The sequence below is a fragment of the Giraffa tippelskirchi genome, chromosome 1 (genome assembly GCF_054371585.1).
Source record: "Giraffa tippelskirchi isolate mGirTip1 chromosome 1, T2T-mGirTip1v1.2.pri, whole genome shotgun sequence".
Taxonomy (NCBI): domain Eukaryota; kingdom Metazoa; phylum Chordata; class Mammalia; order Artiodactyla; family Giraffidae; genus Giraffa; species Giraffa tippelskirchi.
This window is the reverse complement of record NC_137275.1, coordinates 177,831,370-177,844,499: the sequence shown is the minus strand read 5'-3', so window position 1 is coordinate 177,844,499 and position 13,130 is coordinate 177,831,370. Positions and strand designations below refer to the sequence as shown.

General features: G+C 50.9%; 1 protein-coding gene across 50 annotated transcripts in view; it reads right to left on the bottom strand.

Moving 5' to 3' along the window:
- TMEM8B (transmembrane protein 8B) overlaps positions 1 to 13,130 on the bottom strand; it is a 48,860-nt gene that overhangs the window by 13,975 nt on the left and 21,755 nt on the right. For 17 of the 50 annotated variants that reach the window (XM_081508502.1, XM_081508551.1, XM_081508469.1 and 14 more), the window contains 10 exons: positions 12,051 to 12,184; positions 11,488 to 11,756; positions 10,563 to 10,888; positions 7,502 to 7,595; positions 7,223 to 7,346; positions 7,002 to 7,144; positions 6,614 to 6,792; positions 1,415 to 1,561; positions 1,166 to 1,282; positions 49 to 920 (listed from right to left, as the gene is read on the bottom strand). In XM_081508502.1, the coding sequence (XP_081364628.1) occupies positions 585 to 920; positions 1,166 to 1,282; positions 1,415 to 1,561; positions 6,614 to 6,792; positions 7,002 to 7,144; positions 7,223 to 7,346; positions 7,502 to 7,595; positions 10,563 to 10,841 (1,419 nt within the window). In that variant the 5' untranslated portion in view covers positions 10,842 to 10,888; positions 11,488 to 11,756; positions 12,051 to 12,184 and the 3' untranslated portion in view covers positions 49 to 584. Of the gene's footprint in view, positions 1 to 48; positions 1,306 to 1,414; positions 1,562 to 6,613; positions 6,793 to 7,001; positions 7,145 to 7,222; positions 7,347 to 7,501; positions 7,596 to 10,562; positions 10,889 to 11,487; positions 11,757 to 12,050; positions 12,185 to 13,130 lie in introns of those variants that run through there. The other 33 variants (XM_081508445.1, XM_081508424.1, XM_081508265.1 and 30 more) reach the window with 10 other exon arrangements.

The window sequence follows — 13,130 nt, the reverse complement described above, 5'->3', positions numbered from 1 at the left end:
CTCCCTCCTCTTCCCCACACCCTTGCCCACAGTAAAAAGGGCAGCACAGAACCAGGAAATTCTTCATTGGAGAAACACCAGACTCCACCTATATCACATCAGGATACTAGCGCCCCCAGCCCAGTCCCCACCCTGTCTGTCCTGCACCCCCTTGCAGTGCAGCAAGGCCCTGACACTGCCCTCGGGAAGGAAGCCAAGGCCAGAGAGGCTGCGCTGCTGGGAGATGTGGGGACTCAGCTTCCCCAAGATGGACTCCATCTCCTTAGGGACAAGGCTGTGTCCTGTCAGGGCTCTGTCTCCATGTCCTCAGCATGTTCCACACCCTGGGCAGGACCCCTCGGTCCTAAGGGGGCTCTGTGGCCCTGCACAGGCTCCAGTCCTGAAGATGCTGGGGGTCTCCTGGCCTTCAGGAAGTTGCCAGGTCCCCGGAAGAGTTCCATGTCCTTAAGAAAGACTCCATGTCCTCAAGAAACACAACTTGTCTCAGCCCCGAGAGGACTCCACGCTCCTGGGAGGAACCCCAGGAAGGGCTCTGTTCCCTGAGGAAGGGTTCCAGTTCCCCCAGGGCTGGCCCAAAGCCCCTCTCAGCTGGCACAGATGCTGCTGACAGCGGCCCCTCCCGGGCCCACAAGGCCCAGCTCCTCCTGCTCATTGATGCACAGCTGGTACCCACAGCCCCGAGCTCGGGCTCCAGAGGGGACCCGGCGGTCAGTCTTGGCACGAGGGGGCAGCAGGAAGCCCACACTGCCGGCGATGAGCATGTGCCAGATGCTGTGAATGTAGAAGTAGTTGTCTCGGGTCTCCACGAAAGCATACAGCAAGATGGCACTGCCCGCGATGAGGCTGCCCGGGCACAGGCAGAAGAGCCAGCGGCGCCACGTAGGCGGGTAGCAGTGCCGGCGGCGGACGCTGCGTACTGTCTGGGGGAGGCAGAGAAGGGGGGCTCAGGAACGACTCTGGAACCCAGGCCAGAGCCGGTCGCTCTCAGGTGTCCCCTGAGCCCTGGTGGTGACCCTCGGCATCTGCCGAGACTGGAGTTTGGCCCTGTGAGCAGCACAGTGATGATGATGGGGTCCAAGCCCACCTTAAACTGGAAAGCGGATACCCAAGTACCTGCACCCAAGTCCTGCTGGGACCTCCCCTCTCCCAGCCCTCCCAGCCTTACCCAGGCTGTGGCCAAGATGCCCAGAGCAAACAGACTCGGTCCAAGCAGATTCCAAAGTCCATGCCGGTCAAGCTGCAGAGCCATGGACAGCAGCATCGCCCCCAGCAAGTATAGCACCTAGAGAAAGAGGTCTCCAGGGGCTGGGCCAGGGTGGTGAGGGTGCTTGGCCATGCCCCCGGGAGAGGTCGGGAAGTGAATTTCAAATAGATTTGGGCAATGGTTGTCCCCCAGGGCCCTCTCCGGACTGACCTGCTTGACCACAGGCTGTAAGCGAGCCATGGCAATGACAGTGACCCACACGGACATTAAGGAGCCCAGGAAGTCACAGAACTGCAGCACATCATAGTCCATGATGCAGAAAACCACAATGCCAGGCTGGTCACAGGCATGGTAGAACTGGAGGAAGAAAGGACAAGCATTGAGAGAACTCAGGGCAGAGGGTGAGTCTACAAAGCTGGAGAAACAGGCCATGGGGTGGAATGCTGTTGTCAGAAAAGCAGAGGCAGAGGGCACCAACTGAGCAGAACTGGGAAATGCCTGACTTCCCACCTCTGAGAATATGGTAAAGAGGCCCAGTCTGTGTCCTACTTTGTATGTACCTGGCAGCCCTGAACCTCGGGCTCACCTTCCTGATCTTCCTGTTTCCGGAATGTCCTGTGAGAGCACCAGGCCTGGGGGGACCAGGACTCTCAAGCCCAGGCCAATCCTTGCCTATATCTCCTTGTGCTCACAAAGGGTCCCACATGTAATCCACAGCCTGACCCAAGCTCTGGGGCTGGACTCTGACCTCTTGGCCAATCCAAACCCCAAGCCTCATTTGATAGCTCAGACTCTTGAGTTATGTTTCACCTTCAGATCTTGGACTAACTGGTCCTCTGCATCCCTTCCCACCCAATAACATGGAGGCAGGAGGCAGTAATAAAAAAGGCAGTCTCTAAAGCCATGGAGAAGAGCATGGCACTTTATATCATGGGGAAGGAACAGTGTTCACCTACCCTACACTGTGGAAACACAGCAAAGAATAGAGTACTGAGGAGTTTAAGAGGGGAGCGTGCAGGGGACACAAGTAGAACTGGAATAAGCTCTCTAATATTCTATGACTGATCCAAGTATACTATACTAAAAGGTCAAAGAGATTGTTTAAGTTGCAGAAAACCCATAGGGGTAGGGAGAAGGCAATGGCAGCCCACTCCAGTACTCTTGCCTGGAGAATCCCATGGACGGAGGAGCCTGGTGGGCTGCAGTCCATGGGGTCGCTGGGTGTCAGACACAACTGAGCGACTTCACTTTCACTTTTCATTTTCATGCATTGGAGAAGGAAATGGCAACCCACTCCAGTGTTCTTGCCTGGAGAATCCCAGGGACAGGGGAGCCTGGTGGACTGCCGTCTATGGGGTTGCACAGAGTCGGACACGATTGAAGCGACTTAGCAGTAGCAGCAGCAGCAGCATAGGGGTAGAGTTAAATTAAAGCTTCAGGGTGAGGTGAACAACATGATCTACATTTCACCAGTCCTGACCAGGCCACTGTCACCTCTCAGTGTCCAAAATGCCATCAGTAAAGTCCATCACTGACTCCATCATGCAGCACAATTTGTTAGAGGAACAAGCCAATAACTTGTGGCAGCTCACTTCATTAAAACTCCTCAACCTGGATGAGACAGCTTCTTGTCATCATATATTCTAGGAGTATATGTCTCTTCTACCTGCAGTGCTTCAGCCTGCTTTGTTATTCATGGAGCAGAATCCATTATCGATTCCCATGGCACCCATTCATTGCCATCTCTAACCAGGAGACACAATTTATAGTAAATAAGGTTAAGCAAACTTCACTGGTGTAACCATTTACCCATCACCTAGAAGCAACTGGCTGTACCAAACATTGGAATGAGCTACAACATTCAAGAAACTAAGATCATGGCATGAGTCCCATCACTTCATGGCAAGTAGATGGGGAAACAATGGAAACAGTGACAGACTTTATTTTCTTGGGCTCCAAAATCACTGCATATGGTGACTGCAGCCATGAAATTAAAAGATGTTTCCTCCTTGGAAGAAAAGCTGTGACCAACCTAGACAGAATATTAAAAAGCAGAGACATTACTTTGCCGACAAAGGTTCATCTAGTCAAAGCTATGGTTTTCCAGTAGTCATGTATGGATGTGAGAGTTGGACCATAAAGATAGCTGAGTCCCGAAGAATTGATGCTTTTGAACTGTGGTGTTGGAGGAGACTCTTGAGAGTCCCTTGGACAGCAGGAGATCAAACCAGTTAATCCTAAAGGAGATCAGTCCTGAATATTCGTGGCAAGGACTGATGCTGAAGTTGAAATGCCAATACTTTGGCCACCTGATGCGAAGAACTGACTCATTGGAAAAGACCCTGCTGCTGGGAAAGATTGAAGGCAGGAGGAGAAGGGGATGACAGAGGATGAGGTGGTTTGATGGCATCACTGACTCGATGGACATGAGTTTGAGCAAGCTCCAGGAGTTGGTGATGGACAAGGAAGCCTGGCATGCTGCAGTCCATGGGATCACAAAGAGTCAGACACAACTGAGCGAATGAACTGAACCGAAGGCTGGGTTATGTATGGTGGCACCTGGGAGAGACTACCCTGAAAGTCTGGAATATTTTCCTATATGTTTGGCATACAGTATGTGCTCAATAAATTTGAGTCATCTTATACTTTATATCATGTATATTTATGGGATAATATCCCCATACTAACAGACTTTCCCCTATACAAAAAAATACATTTATTTATATAGCACTACTGTTGTCTCACAGAAAATTGTGGACTAATTTTTAGGTTAGTATTCCTTTTGCATTACCAATAAAAAAGAGTGGTAGAAATAACACAAAAAGACTGGGAGATTTAAGAAAACAAATTCAGACTACAAACTGGCTTCCATTAGTATAATCTAATTTGACATCTTCTTCAATTTTGGCCATTTCTTTACTTACAAGGTAATTTTGGAATATTACCCTAAATTGTTCTTTTCTGTGGAACTTTATATTTTTACAACATAACTATAAAGCTCATCTAATGCTCCAAATAGAGTATCCTGGCACTACAGAATTTTAAATTGGAGATGCAAATACATTCAATCTGTACGAAGACTGGAATATTTGTACTCAGGATAGAATGAAACTTGCTGCTGTTCCCTTATTTTCTGCTTCTGTTTCCTCTTGGAAATATCATGGCATTTTTCCAAGGGCCACTGAGAGTGATTGTGCCAATGTGAGGAATAGAAGAGGAGGTGGAATGATGAGGAGGTGGGCTTGCAGCCAGGATCTTAGTGATCAACAAGGAAGGCTGCCATGGCCCCAGAATGTCAGCTCTGTCTGGGTCTTTCGGGATCCAATTATGAGGTCTCTAGCACTGGGAAGGACACATGGCTTGAGTTGTATGATTGAGAGATGTACAACCTCCATGTCTGATACATTTTCCCTGTCCTTTCTAATATGTGGCTTGGTTATAATTTCTGACCTTTTGGCTGGCTCTACTTTAAGAGTTTAAGAACTACTAACCTGAGGTCATTAGTATCTCCACATACTCCTGGACTTCTGAGAAGCTAAATTCAGGTTGGGAATGTATGCATGCATGCTCATTGCCTGGGGCAAGGGGAGCCCTACAGCTCAGTGATGACATGGGAGGGACCAAGAAGCAGGCTGAGTGACAAGTCTGGTTCGGCCGCTCACCTCAGGCCTTAACCAGAGTATTTAAACTTTCCTCATCTGCAAAAAAAGGGATGATAATAATAATAGCAATACTTCTCCATTGTTACAATGCTATGGGAAGGATTCCATGAGCAGTGTCTGACACACAGCATGTATCAGCAGATGTGGTTTTTCTGTTATCATCATCTGAACTATCAGCTACACACAAAATCAAGTGCTGGGTTTGTAGCCCCCCCCCCTTTTTTTTTTTAAACACATTTACATTTTGCATTTTAAACTCTTGGATAACAAAGCTACTGTCTGCTCCCAGGCCCTGGACAGGAACCAACACACTACTCCCAGGTGTAGACTGTCCTGGATTTAAAGACAGGGGAGAAGACTGCCGCCTCTAGTGCTGGTGCTGACACCTGCAGTAGGACCGATGGGTCCTTACAAGGAGACTGCTGAGGAATGAATGAAGTCTACACTAAACAAAGAACAGGAAAGAGGGACAACAGGGATCCTGCCTGGGAAAACGGAATCACAAGTATCTCTACACTTTGGCACACACGGGAAAAGAACAGGAGTTAGAGCAGGACTTTAGGCAACCCCTCAGAGCCAGTATCTTCTCCGTGATCATTTGCTTTCTGCCTTATTTACAAAAGTGTAGGCATTGTATGTGGGACCAGGCACTTTTGGCTCCCACAGTGTTCCTACTAGGGGAAGGTCTTTTCTTTTCAGGATGATATGCCATCAAACCCAGATGATGAGGAGTCATCTGATACTGAACACCCTGGAGCCAATTTTCAGGATGCCTTGTGAAGTGCAGGAGACTGGATAAACTCTCCTCACATGCTCTAGGCTCCTGACTCACTTAGATGTTCTTAGTAATTGTGAACCACATTATATCTGCACACAACTAAGAATATACTGGTGAAACTGCTGTTGCTAGAGGATTTGGTGAGCGACAGTTATAAAGGGCATCTGGCAATAAAAAAGAGAGGAGAATATTGAAAATAAAAGTATAATAGAGCATTGTCAGAACAGGTCTAAAAGGGGGAGGCATTCAGACAAAACTGGGGTGTGCTGTTCTCATGCAGCTTAAGGGGCCAAGGTCTCACTGCATGGCACAGTTACAACCACTGTTCCTCACCTGTGGAGAAGTATCCAGGACCTTAGAACATGACCCCCCAGTCCCCACTTCCTCCTAAGATAACAGGTAGAATTTTTGTGATTTGGACAGAGGTCTGATCTATTAATACTGGACAACAGGAAGGCATGTACTGGTCTCCGTGAAATCCTTGTTCCTAAGAAACGTGGAAGTCTGAATCCACCTAAGACATTTGCAGTGCTCATAGGCAGGCACTGTACATCACAAGATGCCAAGAGCCCACGGATGAGATGAACATATCCCTAGATGTAAGCATCTCAGGGGAATTGTGTAGACACAATTCCGTATTGTCAGTCAGAGCTTCTCGGCCAGCATGTTGAGGTAAAGGTCCCCTTAATTCTTAGAGTGGACAGGTAGGGCGCGGGATGCTGAAGACTCCATGCTGCCTCCAGTGGCTGTTATCTTAAGTCGCAAACAGCCCTGTTCATTTATTCCCATGTGTCTTATAAAAATTATCGCGTTCTATGCATGCCATGATAGGAAGCGGTGGGGAAGCCCTGCTGTAGAGGACAGTGAAGAGAGACAGCCCCAAGCCCAGGGAGGCCCATGGTGGAAATGTAGACCCTCATCCACCACCACCGCTAAGGACTCGGTGCAGACACTAATGGCACCGCATACCGTGGAGAAGAACATGGTGAAGGTGTAGACAGCCGCTTCCAGCACATATCGGCTCCGAATGGCCAGGACCACGGGTGGCAAAAACATGAGGTTGCTCAGGCAGAGCAGTAGTGTAGACAGCAGCTGGAACCCGTAGGTGAGCGCATCCGCACTGTCCGTGCAGCCCCAGCCCCGCCATCCTGCAATGGGACGGGCACAGGGTGGAAGAGTTCAGAAGGCAGCCCAGGGTTCAGCACACACTCCTGCAGGCCACTCCGGTGAGGCCCTACGTCACTGCCAGGAAAGGGTACCCTGACCCCGCACCACCCTCTCCAAACCTTGCTACACAGGTTGCCACCTCCCTCCCTCCCGCCCCAGGTGGGCTCCCTCGCCAGCCCAGCCTGCTCACCGGCCTTGCACTCGCAGGCCGCGTACAGGTAGTTGTGCGTGCGCAACAGCTTGCACTGGCCGTAGGGCCCGCAGTCATCTACGCACGGGGACAGGAAAGTCCGCAGCCGCACCTCCGCAGTCGCGTTTAGGCATCGCACGAACCTGCGCACAAACTCGCAGTCACCTGGTGCTCAGGCGCTTCCTTCCCGGCCCCGCCCACCGAGGCCCCGCCCTGCTCACCGAGGCCCCAACCCGCACAGGGAGCGCAGGGTCAGGAACCAGGTCCCTGTCTGCGGAAACGGGATTCTCAGCCTGGCCACTCTGGAGGCGGCACTGACAGTAAGGAGGAAGCCGGCCAGGGACTCTGAGGGGAGAAGGCAGAAGCCAGTGTGGGGTCAGGACCTAAAGAACCCTCACCCGCCTGCACCCAGTTCCCAGACGCCCTAGTCCATCTTTCCTCCCTACCCTACCCCTGCCCTGGTCTTCCAGCCCTTCTTCTTCCCCACTTCCTCACCCTACCTTTGGAACAGGTCACTGCGGCATCCCCCAGGCTCAAGGGCACCTCATGAGTCAGGCATCCGAACACTGTCACATTTTCCTGGCGCAGGGAGCTCTGGGCAGGCAGATATAAACATGAGGCTGTCACATCCTCCAGGTCTTCCCACCACCACCCTCAGATTCCTCCACCTCTTAACCCCTCCTACAAACTCCTCCAGGCCCTCACCTAACAGCCCCGGTCCTGTAGGTGCTCCCATGGGAAGCACACCCACCCCCTTCATTCTTAAAACCAAAAAACGGGGAAACACCATCACTAGATCTTCCATAGCAGAGATCTTTCAAAGACTGATGAGAAGCCAAGGCCACTTCTAAACCCCTTCTTTGGGCAGAATTGTTTAAATTCTGTCTAGGCAAGAGACAACACCCACTTTTTCAGTCCTACCTAGCTTTTTGGGGGGTGGGGGGAGAGGACGAGCACTGTTGCTGGATGTAGAAACTAGCTGTAAAAAACATCTGCGATTGTAAGGCTCATCAATCATCATCAGATCTTCACATAGACCTGAAAGCGGGAGGTGTGTAAAGATATGCACGCTTCCTCAGGTGAAATGATTCTAGGTACTAGTGGTATGAGAACACCTGTAGGATTAAATGTAGCAACCTGGCTGGGATTAAAAGAAACTGGATATCCACAGGAATAAATGAAAAGGGTTGTCTATATGAATAAAGGTAACAGGATCCCATAAGCTCACCTCATTCAAGAAGGATTTGGGGTAGCTTATTAAACACAAATAACAGGACAGAATAAATGCACGAGGGAAATTTATACATCAGGATAGGAAAAGAAAGTCTGTCCCTAGATGTGGGTCATATATTTGATGCTGACTTCCAAGCAACCAAAGCAAGGAAACGTGAGTTATCACGTTTGTGAGTCCACGCAATAAGTTAATCAGGGTCTCAGGAGAAACACTGCACCCAAAGGGACGGTTCTCGGTTAAATTCATATCAAAGAAGCACTGTGTGCTACCCTGCCTCCAATGCTTAGCTCTAAGAGTGAATTTCATACAACTTGCTCCTAACTTCCCTCAATGCAAGCCCAGAACAACATGCCAAAGTTTTATTCAGCAAAAGCCATTCTGGTGGGAACCAGAAAATGTCCTCTAGGTATGCAGTTCTCTGTTCCAAATGTCCAGTTTCTTGATGCAAGGGAAAACATCAAAATGCTTGGAGGGAAAGATCAGAGTAGGTATGCCAATATACCTCTCAGAATAAATAGAACAGGTGCTCTGAGGTATGCAGCAGCGTCACAGCATGCAGATGATAGAATGTAAGCAGACGCCCTTTAGAGGAAACAGACAAGAATGCAGAGAGTGACAGGGCAAGACAGTAGGGGAGGCACGCCTCTCTCCGGAGACAGAGGAAGAGAATGGGTGAGGCTGGGCTCTGACAGACTCAACAGTTTCAAGGTCAAATCAAGAATTCACTGTCATTGCCCGAAGGCATGGCAATAAGCAAACACAAAATATGTACAGTCTTAGCCAGAACACTGTCAGAGACCATTTGAGTATGAAAATAAGGAATGTCTTGGGGTTGAAGAATCAGCTCTCCTAACCAGCAGGATCACTAGCAAGTTCTGAGCCATGTCCCACAAAATACCACCTCAAGTTACAGACCAGGTATCAGATGGACTGATAGGAAAATGGTCCCGCCCCAGAGCTGAGGAATAGTAAAGTTAAAATGATTAATGATTCTTGGCTCAGGGAACAGTAGATAATAAGATCAATGCCAACCCAAGACAGTTGCCAAAGGCCTGAAAGGGCTCTGCTCTCAGCCCAGTCTTGTTCAGTGCTGAAAATAATGACTAAGAGGTTTAGAAATGTATGAATTACACAAAGTAGTAAAGACTCACAGTTCAAACCAATGTTAGGCAATGCCTCAAAGATGAACATAAATTCTTCCACTAGGTTAAAAAGTGCACTGCAAAAGCTGTTCACATGAACCACGCTCAGAGAATGAAAATGTGCTTGGTTCTTGGTTACAACTAGATAAACACATCAGTTACTGTGGGTAAGGACTAGGAGGACATATAACCAAAAAGCTAAGCAGTTGTGTTACGGGGGTATCTTCCTTTATTTTCCAAAGCTTTTATATGTGATCCTATCATTTTTATAATAAAAAAGCAAATGTATGTAATTGTTTTGAAGCAAAAAAAGGAAGTAAAAGAAAACGATCCAGGTCTTAGTCTACCACAAGCCTCAAGTGAGGCATTAGCTTAAAGAGGCACCTTGATCTCAGGCTGCACAAACACTGCCTGCCACCCAGGTCAGGCCACTTGGGATTACTTGTTTCAGAGGCATGATGACCAGAAGTATGACCAGAGGAGACAGCAGAGGAAGAAAAGTCTCAGATGCAGAGGTTGTTCAGCTTTGGCAAGGTTGAGAGGCATCTGAAAGACTGTTAAGGCATCTGAAAGACTGGATAGGGATGCAGCAAATGTACCACACTAATGTAAAATGTGAGTAATAGGGGAAACTGCGTGGGGAAAGAGAGGGACTTGATGTACTTTCCTCAGTTTTCCTGTAAGCCTAAAACTTCTCTGAAAAATAAAGCCTATTAATTTTTTTATAAAAGGACAGGAGTGAACTACTGGATATAGCTTCTAGGGCAAAACAAAGATCAGTGGGTAAAAATCCATGGAGACAAATTTTGATGGAATGCCAAGAATGTCTCTAGCAATCAGAGCTGTCTAAACATGGACTGCATGGCCTCAATAAATGGTGAGCTCCCCATCACAACAGAAACAACGAACACCTGCCATGGAGAGAGGCCTTTAGTGAGTGGCAGGTAAGCCTATAAAACTGGGAAAATCTGGACCCCTCTGAGCTGCCCTGGCTGACCCAGCCCACTTGTAGTAAATGCTCAGAGCACATTTGTTGACCAGAAGTGGGCTGAGGCATGGTCTCTAACCATAAACTGGAAGCAACCTGGACAAGCTTCCTGGAGGAGGTAAGGGCCCCTTCACCCCTGACATCTTCTCCTTCAGGTTCCCCCACAGGGTGACCTCCCTGCCCTCCACAAAGAGTACCACGTTGAGCTGGAGCTCCAGGCTGAGCACACCTCCGCTGTCCAGCACTGGCAGCAGCCTCAGGGCAAACACGGCCGGGCGCTCTGGAGGGAGGGCCACACTGGGGCCAAAGAAGATGTAGAAGTGGACGGAGAAGGTGTCCAGTTCATTGCGCAGCGTCGGGCGCACTGGCCAGCAATGCTCAGGTGGGGATGTGGCCCCAGGCCCCTCGGCAGGGGCCCCAAGGGATGGCGGCTCTGGGGGCAGTGGCTGGTTGCCCAGTGACTGGGGCATATTCATGGCAGCTCCAGGGGCCAGGGCACGGGACAGGCTGGGCTGTGGGCACTCTGTGGGGCAGAGGAAATCTGAGCTGTGGCCTGCCCCCCCCCCGGCCCTGCAGCCCCACCACACACTGGATCTGAGCCGCACAGAGTTTAAGAGAGGGTGGGGAGGGAGAGAACTCAAATCAAACATCCCTGTGGAGTTTGACATCTAAGGTCACAGGACTGGGTCCAGGCACTTCCTAGCAGTCACAGCTAGTAGAATGTCATGTTGGAGGGACTGAAGGTCATCTCTCCCTGCCCAATGGCAGTGAGGGCACTGCTGAAACAGATGATGGACCCTCTCACTGACCTGCAGGGGCTCTGGCAAGGACCATGTCCCAGAGGTCCTAGCTGTCCCTGCCTGCCCCAGCACACTGGGAGGTTAGATCAAGGAGAGTAAGTCCCTTAGTAAGCTTAAGTCAGGTACCAAAAGTGACCTGAAGGCGTTCCCATGACTTGAAGCTCCAAGTGGGAGGGCTTCAGGGAGTAAGGGAGCTGGGTGGTATCGGAGAGGTCATAGGGACATGCCCGAGGACCAGTGAGCACAGCCATCACGCCTGCCTCTTCCCAGCCACAGATGTCAGCACAGGCCAGGTGGCTGGGGCAGGTGTGGGGCTTCTGACCTTGCAACCGCACACACAGCTGGAAGCGGATGGTCCTGCTGGGGCCCCGGGAAGGCGTCTCCACGCGCACGTAGACCCAGTGCCCCCAGGGGGGCAGTGCCAGCTCCAGCTGGCATACCGAGGCTCCTCCACAGGCCACAGAGCTTGAGTTGTGCAGGGGTGGGGCCTTGGGACGTAGGCGCAGTGTCAGGGGGCAGGCGGATGTCCCGCGGCCCCCCACGCACACCAGCTGTGCTGAAACCCTGTAAGTGAAGCTGGGCACGAAGACCCTGGGCAGAGGGGAGGGTGGAGGTGAGAAAAGACAGGGTATAGAGAGGTGAGAGCGACATAGGATGAGGGAAACACTGGGAAAAATGGAGGGGTGGGGGGACAGAGGAGAACAGGAGACCTTTTCTGGTCTTCCCCTCCATGCTAGGAGAGAGGGAGGCAGGGGTCAGACCCACCCTGGGGTTCTGGGTGGCCCAGGAGTCCAGGCTGGCCAGGGGGAGCGCAGGGTCAGCAGGCACCCTGAGGCCAGGGAGGGAAGATGGCAAGGGCCCGGGTTGAGGGAGCACTCGACTTACTTGTACAGGGCTGAGCGATTGTGGACAGAGAGGGTCTGCTCGGAGGGCCTCCCAGGCACCAGCACGGCCACGTCCAGCAGACGCCGGACAATCAACTGTGGCTGGAGGAGGTACTGACACTCATCCTGGAGACCCTGAGGCACAAGCAGGGGTGGCAGGAGGGGAGAGACAGCAACGCGCTACTAAAGCAAGGCCAACAGCCTGCGGAGGCGGGACAGACCTCCTCTAGCCCTCCTGCTTCTGGGGCTATGACTGCGCTCTCTCTAAGCTCTGGGTCCTTTCTCGGTCTGCAGGTTCTGCTGTGATCCTCAGCACTGGCTGAAGATTGGTGTTTTGAGGGCCTCAAACCCCACTGAGGTTTGGGGGCTCAAATCCAAGCCCTTCCTGACAGGCCCTGCCTGCCCCTCCTCCAGTAACCCCTCCTGAGCACCCCTGGACAGCCCATCAAGGTCATTTCAAACCAGCCCATTCCCCTACCAAGCCTGCAGGAACCAGCACTCTTTGGGTACTAGTGTGCCCCCCTAAAGGCCTCCAATCCAAACCTCCCCACTTCCCCCATCTGAATCTCTCATTTCTTTTATTTTCTACCTGCCCTTCCCAAGTATTAATACCTGTCCAGCCTCTGCTTTAAAATCCCCAGGGAAGAATCACCCTACCTCCCCAGGCAAACTCCAGACTACAGGTAACTTGAAAACAGGAACCTGGTCTTATTTTTGTTCCTCTAGACACAGAGCCTAATGTAAAGTGCACACCTCACAAATGAATGTTTGCTGAATAAATGAATAAGTGAATCAACCCAGCTGCGGCAGCTCTGACCTTTCTAAACCCAAAGCCTATCTTCTGTCTCCCCATATCGCTCTGCCTCAGGGGCCCCGGATACATCTCCTCCTTCTGTCTAAGCCCGGGTACACTTCTGTCACTGGAGGAGAACCACCATGTCTCCCAGAGCTGCTCTTCTGGATAAAATCACTAACACTTCTCTACTCGGAGTACACCACCCGGGCCCAGGCAGCCTCAGCGTCTCCTGTGAGGGTAGGCTCGTTAGTTCCAGCATTTGCACCTCTCTGGGCCCTCAGTCAG